This window comes from Ranitomeya imitator, chromosome 2 (assembly GCF_032444005.1).
Source record: "Ranitomeya imitator isolate aRanImi1 chromosome 2, aRanImi1.pri, whole genome shotgun sequence".
Taxonomy (NCBI): Eukaryota; Metazoa; Chordata; class Amphibia; order Anura; family Dendrobatidae; genus Ranitomeya; species Ranitomeya imitator.
Window position 1 is genome coordinate 238,621,149 of NC_091283.1, and position 20,596 is coordinate 238,641,744.

At 43.5% G+C, this 20,596-nt stretch overlaps 1 protein-coding gene across 2 annotated transcripts in view; it reads right to left on the bottom strand.

The window, feature by feature from the left end:
• LOC138662832 (oocyte zinc finger protein XlCOF22-like) overlaps positions 1-20,168 on the bottom strand; it is a 36,042-nt gene extending 15,874 nt beyond the window's left edge. For both annotated transcript variants that reach the window (XM_069748805.1, XM_069748804.1), the window contains exons 1-5: positions 20,023-20,168; positions 19,714-19,893; positions 19,507-19,630; positions 19,330-19,427; positions 19,041-19,131 (exon numbers count right to left, since the gene is read on the bottom strand). In XM_069748805.1, coding sequence (XP_069604906.1) covers positions 19,041-19,131; positions 19,330-19,427; positions 19,507-19,630; positions 19,714-19,893; positions 20,023-20,100 — 571 coding nt within the window. In that variant the 5' untranslated portion in view covers positions 20,101-20,168. The remainder of the gene's footprint in view (positions 1-19,040; positions 19,132-19,329; positions 19,428-19,506; positions 19,631-19,713; positions 19,894-20,022) is intronic.
• Positions 20,169-20,596: the final 428 nt, after the last annotated feature.

The window sequence follows — 20,596 nt, forward strand, 5'->3', positions numbered from 1 at the left end:
TGCTGGTTGTACAGTATTACACTGTGCAATGCTGTCCTAAGCAGAATTCACCTAAAGTGTTGTACTGTGAGCTTTTTCCTGCTGCAGGGTGGTGTCTGCTCTGATCTTATCTGTAGACAGATAACATAGCAGTGTAGAGTTTCAGTTCAGCTGGAGACAACACAGAGTGAGCAGAGGTTCAGACGTCAGAGCTCTGAAGTCCCATTTTTACAGGTATGTTACAGATAAATTATTCTTTTATTCTAAAATTATTCAATATTCTCACTGCTGTACGGTAGTGTCGTACGTTCCCAAAAAAAATAAACAAGTTATCCTCATGAGCACCATGCACCATGATGCAAAAATAAGTGAGAGAGATGACAGAAAGCCAGACATGATTCTTGACTATAACGCCACTAAAGGTGCTGTTGACACATTAGACCAGCTTGTAGGCACGTATACATGTAAAAGAAAAACAAATAGGTGGCCTATGATTCTCTTTTACAACCTGATCGATGTATCTGCCTATAATGCCTTTGTATTGTGGCGGGAAATAAACCCCAAATGGCAAGAAAAAAAATTACACAAACGACGGCTTTTTATTGAGGAATTGGGGAAGTCTCTCACTAATCCATATGTAAAAACACGGCCACGAAATCCAAGAAATGAGAGTGCAGAAAAAGTGGCCCGACAAATTCGAGAGCATGGTGGAGACGGCGAGCCAACAGCTTCGACCACCACTGATACTGAAACGGCTTCCACCATCGCAACCAGCTGCAAGCGAAAAAGATGCTCATTCTGTCCAACGTCCAGTAACCATAAATCTAATATTATGTGTTGCAAATGTGCAAAATACTTGTGCAAGCGTCATGTAAATTATACATGTGATCAATGCAAGTAATACATTGATCGCATTTATCATTTGTTTTTGACAAAAAAACTTTTTTTTTTAGAAAAGTTTGTATATAGTTTAGAATAAAGAAAAGTTTTTATGTGCAATATGAAGCAAATATTGCAAAAAATGTTAATTTATTTGATTCAAAAAATAAAAGTTTTTGATTTAATTTTTCATCTGATTATTGAAAACCATGTTCACATACAGTAAAACAATGCAACAGGTAATCAAATAACACTTGAATTAGGTACAAATCACAACTTTGTTAGGTCCGGTCAAAAATGACCGGGAACAGTATAAGTGTATAAAAAACAACGTTTTTTGCCATTTTGTAGAGAAAAAAGCTTTTTTTTTTTTTTGCCTTTGAAAAAAGTATATCTACATAATGTTTGATATTATTACTTATAGTTAACATTTAGATCAAGATTTTTTTTTTATCTGCAAAAATAATCAATTTTTACAAAAATCGAAAAAATACCATGTTCCCTTTTGGATATAAAAAAAATATAAAACAAGCTTTGTATTTATTTTTTTTTCTGGTATTTGAACAACCATCTTTACAAGCAATATAATAGTGCAAAAACTGTTTAAAAAAACCACTTAGATTAGCTAAAAATGATTATTTTATAAGGACGGTCAAAAATGACCGGGAACAGTACAAGTGTATGTGAAATCTAAACAGAACAGCAGGGTTAAATGGGTCCGAAGCTAACCCAAACACAGTAGCGTAATTCCCTTCAGGAGACTTAGGGTACGTTTTAGAGCACGAAGAACGAAAACTAGTAATTTATATATTTTACTCCGAAAGAAGGCAGTGTTTGTAAAAAGGCATATAAAGATGTTACAATATGAGACAATTGAAATATGTACAAGATAATTATAAAATAAACAGGGATTAAATAAGAAAAGGTACAACTCACATGTTCTCAGTTCATATCAGTTCAGGCAACAACCATGCTGGTGGGCGGAGCTCCCAAAAGTCCCAATGCATGTGGTACAGCTCTTCAGATCAAACTCACATGTTCTCCCAGCAGCAGACTGACTGCTGGTATCTGGCCAGACAGTTATAGCTGCAGCCTGTGACATCCCAGAAAGGGGTTGGATCACCTCGTCCCTCCTACCTCTTCAGTCTTAGTAATTCAACCTTAAATTTGTCTAATTTCTATAACTCCGCTCCAGAACATGTCATGGTCATAACAAACCCAGCATTCATCTTGTATTAACATTGGCATTCTAACGAGATCAAATATGTCATATGTGTGATGCGTCATTACAGAGAAATCCCTACTTTTTTACCTGATGGAGTTAGAAGCTCAGGTTTACCGTGGTGGATAGATTCACCGAGGGAGATTAAGAATATGTATTTTCCTGTTCCTATCTTAAATGGTTTGCCTAATATCTTACAAAAACAGAACAAAGACCTCAGGGATTGTGGGGATTTATAATCCAGTTCTAGCTGGACAGAGTTTGCTCCTACACCAGCGGTCGTAAATTCCTTTGCTCTCAGAGCTAGAGGCAATAAAATCCTCTTCCCCATACCTTGGAAAGGAAAGCTCTTCGCTGAGTGAAAGGGAAGGGGGGGCTTTTTAGCCCGCAGCCTGCTAACAAGAGAAACTAAACTTATATGATATTTCATACAACATTGTGACAGAGGGCTTAATATGGCTTAATGTGTGAGAGTATACATCACTCTAAATAAACCCATTAGCCAAATATCACTACCAGTGGGAAAAAAGTGACACTCAAACAATGTCCTGCTTACCTATGTCACATGTCAGCATGTGTCCAAGGCAGCCCCGATGCACGTTCAGTAGGCTTCCTCCCGAAGAAGCCCACACGAAACACGCGTGTTTCGGGGCTGCCCTGGAAACACGCTGACAGGCGACATGGGTAAGCATGACATTGTTTGAGTGTCTCTTTTTTCCCTAGGGTAGTGATATTTGGCTAATGGGTTTATTTACAGTGATGTATACTCTCCCACATTAAGCCATATTAAGCCCTCTACTTTATCGGATAATTGGTATAATGTTTGCGCCTTATTTGCACTATGCATTTTTTTGCTATTGCATTGAAGTTTATTGAGGTGGAGATTTATGACCTCTGTTTGCCCAGCCTGCTTTTTCTCAGTGCCACTGTTTTTGTGTCCTTCACACAGAAGCTCTCCATGAGCCTTGTCATTGATAAGCTGTTTTCATCATGATTTTTTTGTGATTTTCGTGTAATGTCATGTTTTCAATAAACTGTTATTTTTAGGAAATAACTCTTTTTGGACAGTGAGTACCTGTAGTCGTATATATAGGCCACTGATTGATTCCAAGATTGTAGACACCTGTGATGCTAGTTAGTGGACACACCGCGATTTAACATGTCTCTTTTGTCACATTATTTTCAGAGGTACCATCACTTCTGTCCAGGCCTATTTGATGAGCTTTATTTTATTTATTTTTTTAATTCTATGGAAGCATGGTTGAACAGCAATGTCTGACTTTCATTTGTTCATTTTCATAGATGTTTTATTTCTTATTACTTTTGTCAGATTCAAGTTATTTTTGTGACCATTGTGGATTTTTCTGTCATTAGGGGTACAAACAATTTTGACCACATGTATAGATTATAACCCTCAGTGAATTAATTTACAAAATGGAATCACTTTATGGGGATTTCGACTCTTCTGGTTTTCTGTCATTTAGTCATATTAGGGCTTCTGCATATGGTGTGTCCAATCTCATTTGCTCCTGCTGTCCAGCTGGAGTAATCTGCTCCCTACTTCAGCCAATTGGAAAGTACCACACCCCACAAAAGCTCAAAGCACATGGCCGAAATCTGCCAGAAACAGCGCTGTTCTCCTCTGGTTCAGTCCTCTGTGCTCAGCTTGCGGCTTGTGTATTTGTTTCCTGTTGTGACCGTGGCCTATTTACTGACTACCCGTGCCTTCTGATTCTGTACTTCTGGTTCTGACCCAGCTACCTGACTATCCTTCTTGCCACTGAACTTCTTCTGCTCACGCCATCTACTAACCTCCCTAAATCTGACATTTCCCTCTCCGTGTGTGGCAGCATAATAACACCCCGGCAGCAGGCGCGCTATCTGGGTGTTATGTTTGACTCCGATCTCTCCTTCACCTCCCATATACAATCTCTTGCCCGCTCGTGCCGCTTACACCTAAAGAACATCTCTAGAATCCGCCCTTTTCTCACCATGGAAACAACAAAAACCCTCACTGTCGCCCTGATCCACCCGCGCCTGGACTACTGTAATGCTCTACTAATTGGCCTCCCCCTCACTCGACTTACCCCTCTCCAGTCTATCCTTAATGCAGCAGCCAGGGTCGTCCATCTGGCTAATCGTTACTCGGACTCGTCCGCCCTTCGCCAGTCATTATACTGGCTGCCCATTCATTACAGGATACAATTCAAAGCACTTTCTCTCACCCACAAAGCTCTCCACAGTGCGGCCCCCTTACATTTCCTCCCTCATTTCTGTCAATCGGCCTAACCGACCGCTGCGCTCTGCAAATGACTTTCAACTAACCTCTGCACTAATCCGTACCTCCCACTCCCGACTCCAAGACTTCTCCCGTGCTGTGCCAATCCTCTGGAATGCTCTTCCCCAAGATATTAGGACCATCCACAATTTGCATAGTGTTAGGCGCTCGCTCAAAACACATTTGTTCAGAGTGGCCTATCACATTCAGTAATCAAAGTCTTATGTTTGTGTGTGTATATTTTAAAACACAGAAGTACCACACAATATCAAGAGACGTATTATATATCTTATTTAAATCAAAATTATATTATATATCAATTTCAGGTACTCTGTGCAAATGAGTGGTTACCACCACCGCATGGAGTAAAACAGCCCAAGCACCATGATCACAGACACACCAGAGATTAGCACCACACCAGGGAAATATAATTAAAATCTGCTTTTATTACATAATACAAGTAGCAACAATGAATTCATTAAAATATGTATCATATAAAATCAAATACTAGTACGCACCACAGGACATACAGGAATGGTACAATAGCAGCAATACCCGAAATTATATTATTAGATCCCTACCAACATAACAAAATGTGTAAATCAAAATAATGCCTATAAATGTGCTATACAGTTAGGTCCATATATATTTGGACAGAGACAACATTTTTCTAATTTTGGTTATAGACATTACCACAATTAATTTTAGACAAAACAATTCAGATGCAGTTGAAGGTCAGACTTTCAGCTTTCATTTGAGGGTATCCACATTAAAATTGGATGAAGGGTTTAGGAGTTTCAGCTCCTTAACATGTGCCACCCTGTTTTTAAAGGGACCAAAAGTAATTGGACAATAGACTCCAAGGCTATTTCATGGACTGGTGTGGGCAATCCCTTTGTTATATCATTCTCAATTAAGCAAATAAAAGGTCTGGAGTTGATTTGAGATGTGGTGCTTTCATTTGGAAGGTTTTGCTGTGAAGTAAACATGCAGTCAAATGAGCTCTCCATGCAGGTGAAACAAGCCATCCTTAAGCTGCGAAAACAGAAAAAAACCCATCCGAGAAATTACTACAATATTAGGAGTGGCAAAATCTACAGTTTGGTACATACTGAGAAAGAAAGCACTGGTGAACTCATCAATGCAAAAAGACCTGGGCGCCCACGGAAGACAACAGTGGTGGATGATCGCAGAATAATCTCCATGGTGAAGAGAAACCCCTTCACAACAGCCAACCAAGTGACCAACACTCTCCAGGAGGTCGGCGTATCAATATCCAAATCTACCATAAAGAGAAGACTGCCTGAAAGTAAATACAGAGGGTTCACTGCACGGTGCAAGCCACTTATAAGCATCAAGAATAAAAAGGCTAGACAGGAATTTGCTAAAAAACATCTAAAAAAGCCAGCACAGTTCTGGAAGAACATTCTTTGGACAGATGAAACCAAGATCAACCTCTACCAGAATGATGGAAAGAGAAAAGTATGGCAAAGGCGTGGTACAGCTCATGATCCAAAGCATACCACATCATCTGTAAAACACGGCGGAGGCAGTGTGATGGCTTGGGCATGCATGGCTGCCAGTGGCACTGGGTCACTAGTGTTTATTGATGATGTGACACAGGACAGAAGCAGCCGAATGAATTCTGAGGTATTCAGAGCCATACTGTGTGCTCAGATCCAGCCAAATGCAGCCAAACTGATTGGTCGTCGTTTCATACTACAGATGGACAATGACCCAAAACATAAAGCCAAAGCAACCCAGGAGTTTATTAAAGCAAAGAAGTGGAATATTCTTGAATGGCCAAGTCAGTCACCTGATCTCAACCCAATTGAGCATGCATTTCACTTGTTAAAGACTAAACTTCAGACAGAAAGGCCCACAAATAAACAGCAACTGAAAACCACCGCAGTGAAGGCCTGGCAGAGCATCAAAAAGGAGGAAACACAGCGTCTGGTGATGTCCATGAGTTCAAGACTTCAGGCAGTCATTGCCAACAAAGGGTTTTCAACCAAGTACTAAAAATGAACATTTTATTTAAAATTATTGAATCTGTCCAATTACTTTTGGTCCCTTTAAAAACCGGGTGGCACATGTTAAGGAGCTGAAACTCCTAAAACCTTCATCCAATTTTAATGTGGATACCCTAAGATGAAAGATGAAAGTCTGAACTTCAACTGCATCTGAATTGTTTTGTTTAACCCCTTAGCGACCGCCGATACGCCTTTTAACGGCGGCCGCTAAGGGTACTTAAACCACAGCGCCGTTAATTAACGGCGCTGTGGAAAAAGTCCATAGCGCCCCCCAGAGGCCGATTTTCTCCGGGGTCTCGGCTGCCGAGGGTAGCCGAGACCCCAGAGAACATGATTCGGGGGTTTTTTAACCCACCCCGCATTTGCGATCGCCGGTAATTAACCGTTTACCGGCAATCGCAAAAAAAAAAAAAAAGTGATCTCTTTTTAATTTCTCTGTCCTCCGATGTGATCGCACATCGGAGGACAGAGAAAAGGGGTCCCAGGTGGCCCCCCAATACTCACCTAGCTCCCCCGATGCTCCTCGTGTCTCCCGGTGGGCGCCGCCATCTTCAAAATGGCGGGCGCATGCGCAGTGCGCCCGCCGGCCGGCACCGGGAGAATCTTTGGGGTCTCGGCTGCCGGGGGTCCTCGCACATCAGAGGACAGAGAAATAGGGGGATTCGGGGACCCTAGCATACTCACCTAGGTCCCTGGATCCTCTTGCTGCTCCTCCTGGCCGCCGGCAGCAGAACATGGCGGACGCATGCCCAGTGCGCCCGCCATCTGTCTCCATCTGCCGGCCGGCAGGAGAACAGCAGTTGGGGCTAAAATTAGGGGTAGGGTTAGGGGTAGGGTTAGGGGTAGGGTTAGGGGTAGGGGTAGGGTTAGGGGTAGGGTTAGGGTTAGGGGTAGGGTTAGGGCTAGGGTTGGGGCTAAATTTAGGGTTAGGGTTAGGGGTAGGGTTAGGGTTAGGGTTGGGGCTAAATTTAGGGTTGGGGCTAAATTTAGGGTTAGGCTTCTTTCACACTTACGTCGGTACGGGGCCTTCGCAATGCGTCGGCCCGACATACCGACGCACGTTGTGAAAATTGTGCACAACGTGGGCAGCAGCTGTAGTTTTTCAACACATCCGCTGCCCAATCTATGTCCTGGGGAGGAGGGGGCGGAGTTACGGCCACGCATGCGCGGTCAGAAATGGCGGATGCGACGTACAAAAACGTTTCATTGAACGTTTTTTTGTGCCGACGCTCCGCCAAAACACAACTGATCCAGTGCACGACGGACGCGACGTGTGGCCATCCGTCACGATCCGTCGGCAATACAAGTCTATGGGCAAAAAACGCATCCTGCGGGCACATTTGCAGGATCCGTTTCTTGTCCAAAACGACGGATTGCGACGGAATGCCAAACGACGCAAGTGTGAAAGTAGCCTTAGGGTTAGGGTTGGGGCTAAAGTTAGGGCTAGGGTTGGGGCTAAAGTTAGGGTTAGAGCTGGGATTAGGGTTAGGGTTTGGATTAGGGTTGGTATTAGGGTTAGGGTTGGCATTAGGGTTACGCTTGGGATTAGGGTTAGGTTTGGGATTAGGGTTAAGGTTAGGGTTGTGATTAGGGGTGTATGGGGATTAGGGTTAGGTTTGAGGTTAGGGTTGAGATTAGGATTAGGGGTGTGTTGGATTTAGGGTTTTGATTAGGGTTATGGTTAGGGTTGACATTAGGGTTGTTTTGGGGTAAGGGTTGTGATTATGGTTAGGGTTAGTGATTAGGATTATGGATGAGGTTGGGATTAGGGTTAGGGGTGTGTTGGGGTTAGGGTTGGAGCTAGAATTGGGGGGTTTCCACTGTTTAGGTACATCAGGGGGTCTCCAAACACGACAGCCAATTTTGCGCTCAAAAAGTCAAATGGTGCTCCCTCCCTTCTGAGCTCTGCCGTGCGCCCAAACAGTGGGTTACCCCCACATATGGGGCATCAGTGTACTCGGGATAAATTGGACAACAACTTCTGGGGTCCAATTTCTCTTGTTACCCTTGTGAAAATAAAAACTTGGGGGCTGCAATATCTTTTTTGTGAAAAAAAAAATATTTTTTATTTTCACGACTCTGCATTCTAAACTTCTGTGAAGCACTTGGGCATTCAAAGTTCTCACCACACATCTAGATAAGTTCCTTGGGGGGTCTAGTTTCCAAAATGGGGTCACTTGTGGGGGGTTACTACAGTTTAGGTACATCAGGGGCTCTGCAATCGCAACATAATGCCCACAGACCATTCTATCAAAGTCTGCATTCCAAAAAGGCGCTCCTTCCCTTCCGAGCTCTGCCGTGCGCCCAAACAGTGGTTTACCCCCACATATGGCGCATCAGCGTACTCGGGATAAATTGGACAACAACTATTGCAGTCCAATTTCTCCTGTTACCCTTGTGAAAATAAAAACTTGGGGGCTACAATATCTTTTTTGTGGAAAAAAAAAATATTTTTTATTTTCACGACTCTGCATTCTAAACTTCTGTGAAGCACTTGGGCATTAAAAGTTCTCACCACACATCTAGATAAGTTCCTTGGGGGGTCTAGTTTCCAAAATGGGGTCACTTGTGGAGGGTTTCTACTGGTTAGGTACATCAGGGGCTCTGCAAACGCAACATAATACCCGCAGACCATTCTATCAAAGTCTGCATTCCAAAACGGCGCTCCTTCCTTCCGAGCTCTGCCGTGCGCCCAAACAGTGGTTTACCCCCACATATGGGGTACCAGCATACTCAGGACAAATTGGACAACAACTTTTGGGGTCCAATTTCTCTTGTTACCCTTGTGAAAATAAAAATTTGGTGGCTAAAAAATCTTTTTTGTGAAAAATAAAAATATTTTTTATTTTCACGGCTCTGCATTATAAACTTCTGTGAAGCACTTGGGCATTCAAGGTTCTCACCACACATCTAGATAAGTTCCTTGGGGGGTCTAGTTTCCAAAATGGGGTCACTTGTGGGGGATTTCTACTGTTTAGGCACATCAGGGGCTCTCCAAACGCGACATGGTGTCCGATCTCAATTCCAGCCAATTCTACATTGAAAAAGTAAAACGGCACTCTTTCTCTTCCAAGCTCTGCGGTGCGCCCAAACAGTGGTTTACCCCCACATATTGGGTATCGACGTACTCAGGAGAAATTGCACAACAACTTTAGTGGTCTAATTTCTCCTGTTACCCTTGTGAAAATAAAAATTTGTGGGCAAAAAGATAATTTTTGCAGAAAAAATGCAATTTTTTTTTTTCACGGCTCTACGTTATAAACTTCTGTGAAGCACATGGGGGTTCAAAGTGCTCGCCACACATCTAGATAAGTTCCTTAAGGGGTCTAGTTTCCAAAATGGTGTCACTTGTGGGGGGTTTCCACTGTTTAGGCACATCGGGGGCTCTCCAAACGCGACATGGCGTCCAATCTCAATTCCAGCCAATTCTACATTGAAAAAGTAAAACGGCACTCCTTCTCTTCCAAGCTCCGCGGTGCGCCCTAACAGTTGTTTACCCCCACATATTGGGTATCAGCGTACTCAGGAGAAATTGCACAACAACTTTTGTGGTCTAATTTCTCCTGTTACCCTTGTGAAAATAAGAATTTGTGGGCGAAAAGATCATTTTTGTGTAAACAAAAGCGATTTTTTATTTTCACGGCTCTACGTTATAAACTTCTGTGAAGCACTTGGGGGTTCAAAGTGCTCACCACACATCTAGATAAGTTCCTTAAGGGGTCTAGTTTCCAAAATGGTGTCACTTGTGGGGAGTTTCCACTGTTTAGGTACATCAGGGGCTCTCTAAATGTGACATGGTGTCCGATCTCAATTCCAGCCAATTCTGCATTGAAAAAGTCAAACGGCGCTCCTTCACTTCTAAGTTCTGCGGTGCGCCCTAACAGTGGTTTACCCCCACATATGGGGTATTGGCGTATTCAGGAGAAATTGCATAACAAAATTTATGGTTACATTTCTGTTTTTACTCTTGTGAAAATAAAAAAAATGGTTCTGAATTAAGATGTTTGCAAAAAAAAGTTAAATGTTCATTTTTTCCTTCCACATTGTTTCAGTTCCTGTGAAGCACGTAAAGGGTTAATAAACTTCTTGAATGTGGTTTTGAGAACCTTGAGGGGTGTAGTTTTTAGAATGGTGTCACACTTCATTATTTTCTATCATATAGACCCCTCAAAATGACTTCAAATGTGATGTGGTCCCTAAAAAAAAATGGTGTTGTAAAAATGAGAAATTGCTGGTCAACTTTTAACCCTTATAACTCCCTAACAAAAAAAAATTTTGTTTCCAAAATTGTGCTGATGTAAAGTAGACATGTGGGAAATGTTATTTATTAACTATTTTTCATGACATATCTCTCTGATTTAAGGGCATAAAAATACAAAGTTTGAAAATTGCAAAATTTTAAAAATTTTCGCCATATTTCCGTTTTTTTCATAAATAATCGCAAGTAATATCGAAGAAATGTTACCACTAACATGAAGTACAATATGTCATGAAAAAACAATCTCAGAATCAGCGGGATCCGTTGAAGCGTTCCAGAGTTATAACCTCATAAAGTGACAGTGGTCAGAATTGCAAAAATTGGCCTGGTCATTAAGTACCAAATTGGCTCTGTCACTAAGGGGTTAAAATTCATTGTGGTAATGTCTATAACCAAAATTAGAAAAATGTTGTCTCTGTCCAAATATATATGGACCTAACTGTATATATGCGAGGATATATATTTATCCCAATTCGTGCAACATATTAAGAAAAAGTATAAAAAAATAGATAGATTGCCTATATACAAAAAGTGCTATACATGTAAATCACAAAGAAATCCAACTGGAAAGTGCAATGTGCCAAGAACAAGGGTTACATATGCACCTAAAAGTGCTTACATGCTCGAATGGTCCTGCGCTCAAAAAAAGTGCTAAGTGCTGTACTTATAACCAGCAACCAAATGCTTTGTGCCAAAAATAAATTGTTTACATGCTCAAATGGGCATGAGCCCAAAAAAAGTGCTAAGTGCTGTGCATATAACCAGCAGGCATAAGCCCGGCAAAAAAATATATATTCTTAGCGCTACCACAGGACCAAGCTACCCAAAGGTATTTGGTATTATTTTAGGTCCCCTCCGTGCACTTTGTATATTCAGCATTTGTGTATCCTAGGACTGTTGCAGCATGTAAGCACTTTGTATGCATAGGTAATTTATCTTTGGCACTAAGTACGGTATATATTTTTTTTTGCCGGGCTTATGCCTGCTGGTTATATGCACAGCACTTAGCACTTTTTTTGGGCTCATACCCATTTGAGCATGTAAACAATTTATTTTTGGCACAAAGCATTTGGTTGCTGGTTATAAGTACAGCACTTAGCACTTTTTTTGAGCGCAGGACCATTCGAGCATGTAAGCACTTTTAGGTGCATATGTAACCCTTGTTTTTGGCACATTGCCTATATACAAAAAGTGCTATACATGTAAATCACAAAGAAATCCAACTGGAAAGTGCAATCTATCTATTTTTTATACTTTTTCTTAATATGTTACACGAATTGGGATAAATATATATCCTCGCATATATATAAAGCACATTTATAGGCATTATTTTGATTTACACATTTTGTTATGTTGGTAGGGATCTAATAATATAATTTCGGGTATTGCTGCTATTGTACCATTCCTATATGTCCTGTGGTGCGTACTAGTATTTGATTTTATATGATACACATTTTAATGAATTCATTGTTGCTACTTGTATTATGTAATAAAAGCAGATTTTAATTATATTTCCCTGGTGTGGTGCTAATCTCTGGTGTGTCTGTGATCATGGTGTTTGGGCTGTTTTACTGTTTGTGCGTGTGTAGCCCATTCACTATCTCCATCTATCCCCCACCCCCTGAAGATGGCTGGACCATCATTGTAAATACATCATTGTAAATACACACCTGTGCTTTGTATCTCCCCCACCTCATTGTAGATTGTAAGCTCTCACGAGCAGGGGCGGCTTATTTCGCTTTAATTATTGTATTGTTAACGTTGTTACTGTTTGTGTTTGAAACTGTTAAACTGTTAAGCGCTGCGGAATATGTTGGCGCTATATAAATAAAGATTATTATTATTATTATTATTATTATTATTGCCATCTAATACCACAGAATAGCAGGTAACACCATGGTCCAAGCCTAGGGGTCCCAGTGTAAGTCCAGCACGGTGGCGCAGTGGTTAGCACTGCATCCTTGCAGCGCTGGAGTCCTGGGTTCTAATCCCACCCAGGACAACATCTGCAAAGAGTTTGTATTTGTGTTTGAGTTCCGTGTTTGCGTGGGTTTCCTCCGGGCACTCCGGTTTCCTCCCACATTCCAAAGACATACTGATAGGGAATCTAGATGATAATAATGAGACAGTGATGATAATGTGTGCAAACTGTAAAGCGCTGCGGAATATGTTAGCGCTATATAAAAATAAAGATTATTATTATTTATTAATGGTATTAAAGGGCAATGAGCAAGGCAATCCTTGGGATATGGAAAGCAGAGAAGATAGTGCCAAGCATGTTCATGGTGATCTTTTGAGCTGCCAGTTGACCACGAACAGTGCTCCCAATACATTGTGTCTACAAACTATTCCAGCTAGATCTGCATTCAAACAGCTAAATGGCGCTCCTTCCCTTCTGAACACTGCCATGTGCCCAGAGAGTACCGTACAATCGCATGTAGGGTATTGTGAGAAGTTGGAAAATAATTTGTAAGATCCATTTGTTTTCTATTATCCTTTGTGAATAATTCCAAAGTTATCACCACATAAAGTGACCACGTCAGATTGTAAAAATGGGGCCTGATTAAGAACACAAAACTGGCTGCGGGAAGAGGCTAAATCAGAGTATTCTGGACACTACTGTAATCAAAAACTGACTATAGACAATAACATCTACTGAAATGCTCAAGCTGAACAGTCTCCATCAGTAATAAATGAGCAGCTAGTGGTGAAACCTCTCTGGGGTAATTAGAGCACGGGGCTCGGTGACTTCACAATCTAAACTATCGGAAACTCCAATATTTTCTGTCAGATGAGTTTCAAGAAGAACTGTGTATAATAGTTGTCAGATCTTTTAGAACTCCTAAAGTTAACCCGCAGAACCACGACAACGAACCTCCCAAAGGTGAGCTGGCCTCATGGACCACCCCCAATACAGGGAGTGTTAGGGGCAGGCCCGAGGTAGACTATAGCCGCAGAAGCTGGGAAAAGGAAGTAGGAGCGGAAAAGATGCAGAACTGGCTATAACGGAGACACAGGACAGACTGGCTATGACTGAGACTAAGAATAGGCAGGATATGGCGGACGCCCAGGACAGACTGGATATGGTGGAGACACAGGACAGACTGGAAATGACTGAGACACAGAATGGGCAGGATATGGCGGATGCCCCGGACAGACTGGATATGTTGGAAACACAGGACAGGCAGGTTATGGCAGAAACACAGGAGAAGCAGAGTATGGCAGAAACACAGGACAGGCAGGGTATGGCGGAGACACTGGACAGGCAGGATATGGCGGACGCACAGGACAGAGCAAGGCACAGAAGGACCTGGGTCAAATGAGGACAAATGACAATCAGGCATGGAGCAGAGGAAGGAGTTACCTTAAATAGACCGAGTGCTGCAGAACTTCCGGGTCAAGATCCTCCAGAATCATAGAGTGGAGGAACGGAGCGTCTGCAGACCAGAGAGAGGAAGTGCGCATGCACAGTGAGAAGCGCGCACCCGACGAGAGCCAGGGACCTGCGGCGAGTCAGGAGAAGAGACCGGAAGGCGCGCGCACACCGATGGAGCGCGCCAGGACGGGTAAGTATGTCGGCACGCAGAGTGACTAGCAGGCGTGGCGGCAGGTGGCGCCGTGACAATAGTGCAGAGCGGAGATGTCTAAAAGGGAACCTGTCAGCAGGATTGTGCACAGCAACCTACAGACACTGTCAGGTCGGTGTCGTTATACTGATTACACTGATACCTGGTGATGAAATCCGTCTTGTGATTGTTGTTTAATCTGTATTTGTAGTTTTCAGTTGATAAAATGCTCGTGCTCTGGGGCGGGGCTTTATGTGGTGCTCTGATTATATATGCCTCTGTATTGACTTATAACAGGTCATAAAGTGTTAGGTGTCGAGTTCCTGCCCCTGCACAGGGGGAATCTCAAGCCACCTCCACTGCGATCTCCCACTCTTCAGCCACAGTGGAGTCTGCTCAGCGGAGACGTCGGTCCCAGTATCTGGCTCAGGCAGATACTGTGCGCTTGGTTGCTGCTGCCCTTGCAGGCTCAGCCATTGTAGCCAGTACTGGTCAGCGGCGAGCAGACGCTTCTGGGACTAAGTCCTACTTTTCTCCTTCTGAGCATGCCCAAAGGAGGACCTTTCATTTTAGGTCGGGGATCACATGCTCAGGTCCTGTAGCAGCTCCCATTGGTCCTCTAGGAAGGTCCTGAAGTTGCTGCAACTATAAAAGGTTTGCATGGCTGCACGGCAATGCGCTAGTATCATTTACGTTTGAGCTTGTTGCCAGTGAATACTCTGCCACTCAGGCTACATGTGGAGTGTGTCCGTCTAGCCGTGGGAATTGTTCAGGCAGGTAGCTAGCGTCAGTGGGGGCAATTAGTCGCTTGGCTTGGCTCTGGTTCCTTCTTGTGTGGGGTTAGCACAGCAGTGTTCCGAGCAAGCACAACCCTAGTTAGGGTATTAGTCCCACTAATATTACATGACTCTGTAAAGCAACAGGGTTCGTCCTTGTACTGACCGAGTGACGGAACTCACATCTAATTTGGCATTGTACCGCCATATGGGGCCGCCATTTCACTAGCAGCAGATCTCTCTCCTGCACGGTGGACCCCGGGCTGCGAACGCACCAATATCAACGTCACATTTACTCGTTGCATTCCGCCAGCCGTAACATAAGGTCAATGGCGGCACCTACGCAGTAGCATCTATAAGTAAGAGATAGATGCTACTGGACAGGCATCACTGGTGTCATTTTGCTGGATGTAATTTTTTTTTCTAAGCCTCCCAATAGCCACAATATTATAGGCATTATCAACAATAATATCAACACTATTATATGCATAATATCAACACTATTATATGCATTATGTAAAAATGGGGGCAGGTCAGTGAGGGATTAGCGACCTGTCATAGGCCAATACAGATGAATATGTAATCAGAGCAGCACATAAAGACCCATCCACTGCCCCGCCCCAGAGCAGCACAAAGCCCCACCCACATCCCCATCCAGAGCACCACATAAATCCCCGCCCACAGCCCCACTCCAGAGCACGAGAACCTCATTAACTGAAAACTACAAACAAAGATTAAACAACAGTTAACCAGAGTTGCATTCATTTATGGTGGACCATTGGAGCTACTATGAATCCTGACCAGAAGATTAGAGAAAATAATATTGCTCCCCAGTTCAGGAGAGATCGTGCAGTAATCTGAATTTCTTAGGATTAAAAACAATGTAATTTATGACGTGGAGTGAATCCATGAATCCAGGGCCATGCCAACACATCTCCTGCTTAAAAAAATAAAGGGAACACTTAAACAACAGAATATAACTCCAAGTAAATCAAACTTCTGTGAAATCAAACTGTCCACTTAGGAAGCAACACTGATTGACAATCAATGTCACATGCTGTTGTGCAAATGGAATAGACAACAGATGGAATTTATTGGCAATTATCAAGACACCCTCAATAAAGGAGTGGTTCTGCAGGTGGGGACCACAGACCACATCTCAGTACCAATGCTTTCTGGCTGATATTTTGGTCACTTTTGAATGCTGGTTGTGCTTTCACACTCGTGGTAGAATGAGACGGACTCTACAACCCATACAAGTGGCTCAGGTAGTGCAGCTCATCCAGGATGGCACATCAATGCGAGCTGTGGCAAGAAGGTTTGCTGTGTCTGTCAGCGTAGTGTCCAGAGGCTGGAGGCTCCACCAGGAGACAGGCCAGTACATCAGGAGACGTGGAGGGGGCAGTAGGAGGGCAACAACTCAGCAGCAGGACTGCTACCTCAGCCTTTGTGCAAGGAGGAACAAGAGGAGCACTGCCAGAGCCCTGCAAAATGACCTCCAGCAAGCCACAAATGTGCATGTGTCTGAACAAAAGGTTAGAAAACGACTCCATGGGGATGGTCTGAGTCCCCGACATCCACAGATGGGGGTTGTGCTCACAGCCCAATACCATGCAGGATGCTTGGCATTTGCCACAGAACACCAGGATTGGCAAATTCACCACTGGCGCCCTGTGCTCTTCACAGATGAAAGCAGGTTCACACTGAGCACATGTGACAGATGTGACAGAGTCTGGAGACCCCGTGGAGAGCGATCTGCTATCTGCAACATCCTTCAGCATGACCGGTTTGGCAGTGGGTCAGTAATGGTGTGAGGTGGCATTTCTTTGGAGGGCCGCACAGCCCTCCATGATCTCGCCAGAGGTAGCCTGACTGCCATTAGGTACCGAGATTAGGGTTGAGTGAAACGGGTCAGCCATTTTCAGAAATCGCCGACTTTTGGCAAAGTCGGGTTTCATGAAACCCGACCCGACCCCTGTGTGGGGTCGGCCATGAGGTCGGCGATCTTCTGATCTGGAATCGGAATTCCGATACCGAGTTCCGATATGTTTAAGATATCGGGAATCGGTATCGGAATTCATATTTAAGTGTAAAATAAAGAATAAAAATAAAAAAATATTGATATACTCACCCTCGGACGCGCCCTGGTTCTCACCGGCAGCCTTCCTTCCTAAGAATCAGTGCCTGAAGGACCTTAGATGATGTCGCGGCTTGTGATTGGTCGCGTGACGCCCATGTGACCGCTCACGCGACCAATCACAAGCCGCGACGTCATCAAAGGTCCTTCAGGTGCTCATTCTTAGGAAGGAAGGCTGCCGGTGAGAACCAGGGCGCGTCCGAGGGTAAGTATATCAATATTTTTTATTTTGATTCTTTATTTTACACTTAAATATGGATCCCAGGGCCTGAAGGAGAGGTTCCTCTCCTTCAGACCCTGGGAACAATTAGAAACCCAATGCACTGCATTGGGTTTCGTGTTTCGGCCGACCCCGACTTTTCTATAGGATCGGCCGATTTCACTCGACCCGACTTTTGAGAAAGTCGGGTTTCGTGAAACCCGACCCGATCCTATAAAAAGAAAAGTCGCTCAACCCTAACCGAGATGAGCTCCTCAGACCCCGATCATAAAAGTGAAGTTTGGCCAGAAAGACGGGACCTGGTCTTGTAGGGACCATATGATCACATTCAGCAGCACAGAAGGGAGAGAAGGGAGATTCATCCAAAAAGATCTCAGGGTTCTAGAAAGCCAACAGCATCATTACCCTCCGCTTTCTCTTTCAGGCCCATCATAATATTTTTCTTCAAGTGATTTTCTATCTTGTCAGCACATTCTACGTACGCTGTCATTTGGCTAAACTAAATCTGAACTAATTATCTTTCCTCTATCTCGCATATCTTTCCTACCAGATATATCTATCAAAATAAATGAAATCACACTTTCCCCTGTCCTGGAAATCCGCTGTGTCGGTGTAACCTTTGACTCTGCCTTGTCGTTCAAACCGTACATCCAAGCTCTCGCCACCTTCTGTCGCCTGCAGCTCAAAAATATTTCCAGATTTCGTACTTCCCTCATCCCTCACTCTACCAAAATGCTTGTGCATGCCCTAATCATCTCCCGCCTCGACTACTGCAATGTCCTCCTCTGTGGCCCACCTTCTAACACTCTCACACCTCTCCAGTCCATCCTTAACTCTGCTGCCGACTAATTAATCTCTCTCCTCGCTACACTCCTGCTTCCCCCTTTGCAAATCCCTTCACTGGCTCCCAATTTCCCAGTGTATCCAGTTTCAACTACTAACACTGACCTACAAAGCCATCCATAACCTTTCTCCTCCGAACTAATCTCTCAATATCTTCCCTCACGTAATCTCCGGTCCTCCCAAGACCTCCTTCACTCATCCACGCTTATTCGCTCCTAACCCAATCACCTCCAAGACTTCTCCCGAATATTCCCCATCATATGGAATTCAGTACCCCAACACGTCCGGTTATCCAGCACATTTGTACCCATCAAACAGAACCTGAAAACCCATCTCTTCAGGAAAGCTTACAACCTGTAATGACCCCCTCAACACCATCGGAGATACTGCAACCCCCGACCTATTGTCTCCTTCCCCATAATCCTGTAGAATGTAAGCCCGCAAGGGCAGGGTCCTCTTACCTCTGTATCAGTCTCTGATTGTTAGTTTGTTTACTGTAAGCGATATTTGAATTTTGATGTAACCCATTCTCATGTACAGCAGCATGGAATTAATGGTGCTCTATAAATAAATAATAATAATAATTTGGCTTTATAGTTCACAGATCTGGGCAGGTAACAGCGTCTCCTAAACCCAGGGGGTAGATGGATCTACCAGGTTGTAAGTTCTATAGAAAAGGGCTTTCAATGACCAAAGTTATTTGAACAGTTTTGGGTGGAGGAGAATGTTGTGGTCTAAAGGCAAAATGGTGATCATGGTGACACGGCCGGACTACACCACCGATAAAGCAGCCACAGCCGGTGATGAGAAGAATCTGTGACTTCTCTGCATTTAGTGGTCACTACTCACCTGGGTAGCCATATGTGGGAATCTCCTCTTTACACCACTCATCCCCCCTCACATATGTCTCTGTAGTATTAATATGGGTCAGATCTTCACCCTGAAACAAATATTGTAAAAGTCACCGACAGATGGAGAAGTCCCATCTATGATCAGCTCTAATCCTGCCATCTCCACCGTTCTCATTACACAAGTATAAAACATATAATACTGGTGGATAAAACAAGACTGAGCACAAGACCTTCACCGGCGTCTACACATCATAGGGGAGATCTCCTGACACCTTCTCTCCATCTACCTGATGATCCTGAGGAGCATTGGGAACTTCTTGGTTACAGTCCTGTGGAAGAAGAGGACGGGGACATCTCTCTGGTGTTGTCCTCTTACTGGATAGATCTGGAGGAAACACATACAGGGAGTGAATTCATTATTTATATTCAGATAATTATAGGCCGTGTGTATTTAGTCCTATTACCTGGAGATGTGAGGGGCTGGGGAACCTCCATTATGACATTCTTGTACAGATCTCTGTGTCCTTCTAAATACTCCCACTCCTCCATGGAGAAATAGACAGCGACATCCTGACACCTTATAGGAACCTGACACATGCAATAATACCGTCATCCCCCCGATCCCTTCATAGCGTTACTGTATAATGTCCCAGCATTCCCAGCAGTGTCACCTCTCCAGTCAGCAGCTCAATCATCTTGTAGATGAGTTCTAGAATCTTCGGGTCATTGATGTCCTCATGGATCAGGGGATGAGGTGGAGGCCCCGTGATCGGGCTCAGGGGTCTTCCCCATCCCTCAGACACAGGGTCCTGACAGCGATCACTAGAGGTCTTCTTCACCACTGTGTAATCCTGGTAATGGAGAGACACATTAATAAATCTCACTACAGACATTTCCAGAGTCCTCACCTCTCCAGTTCTGTCCATCTGTTATTCCCATAGATAAGAATGATGTAATGTGACGTCATCAGAATCTCTCACCTTTCCAGTAAGCCGGAAGAGGATCTCTAGGGTGAGGTGTAATATCCTCTCCGCCATCTTGTCTCTGTCCATATCCATCACTGATGGGTAAATCAGGAAAATTCTCTTCTATAGAAGATCTTCACTGAAAGGATCCGATATTGTAGAGACCTGAATGAGAAGATGAGCCGATGTAATATCATAAGAATCCTGTGTAATAATACTATTACTGGAGATAATAAGGGAAACATATGAGATTTATTATTTCACAGTATTTAGTTTCCTTCTTTACATCTACTAATAAATCCTATATATTTAGGCCACAGACAACAAGCAGTTTCCTCCTCGGAGTCGGCAGCTCAATACGTTTCTCATAGACTCATCTTCCATAACGCTAATTCTCGTCTCATTTACCGACCCTGGAATCGGCATTAGCAATACTGCAGGAGATATTCATTACACGTGACATGAGAAATAACTACTTCATGATGAGGACGACATCTCCATCTTCTACTACGGCTCTAGAGACAGATTTGGCCAGAGTCGGTCACTGACTCCATCACCACCGGCCTCTATATGAAGGTTTACCGTCTTC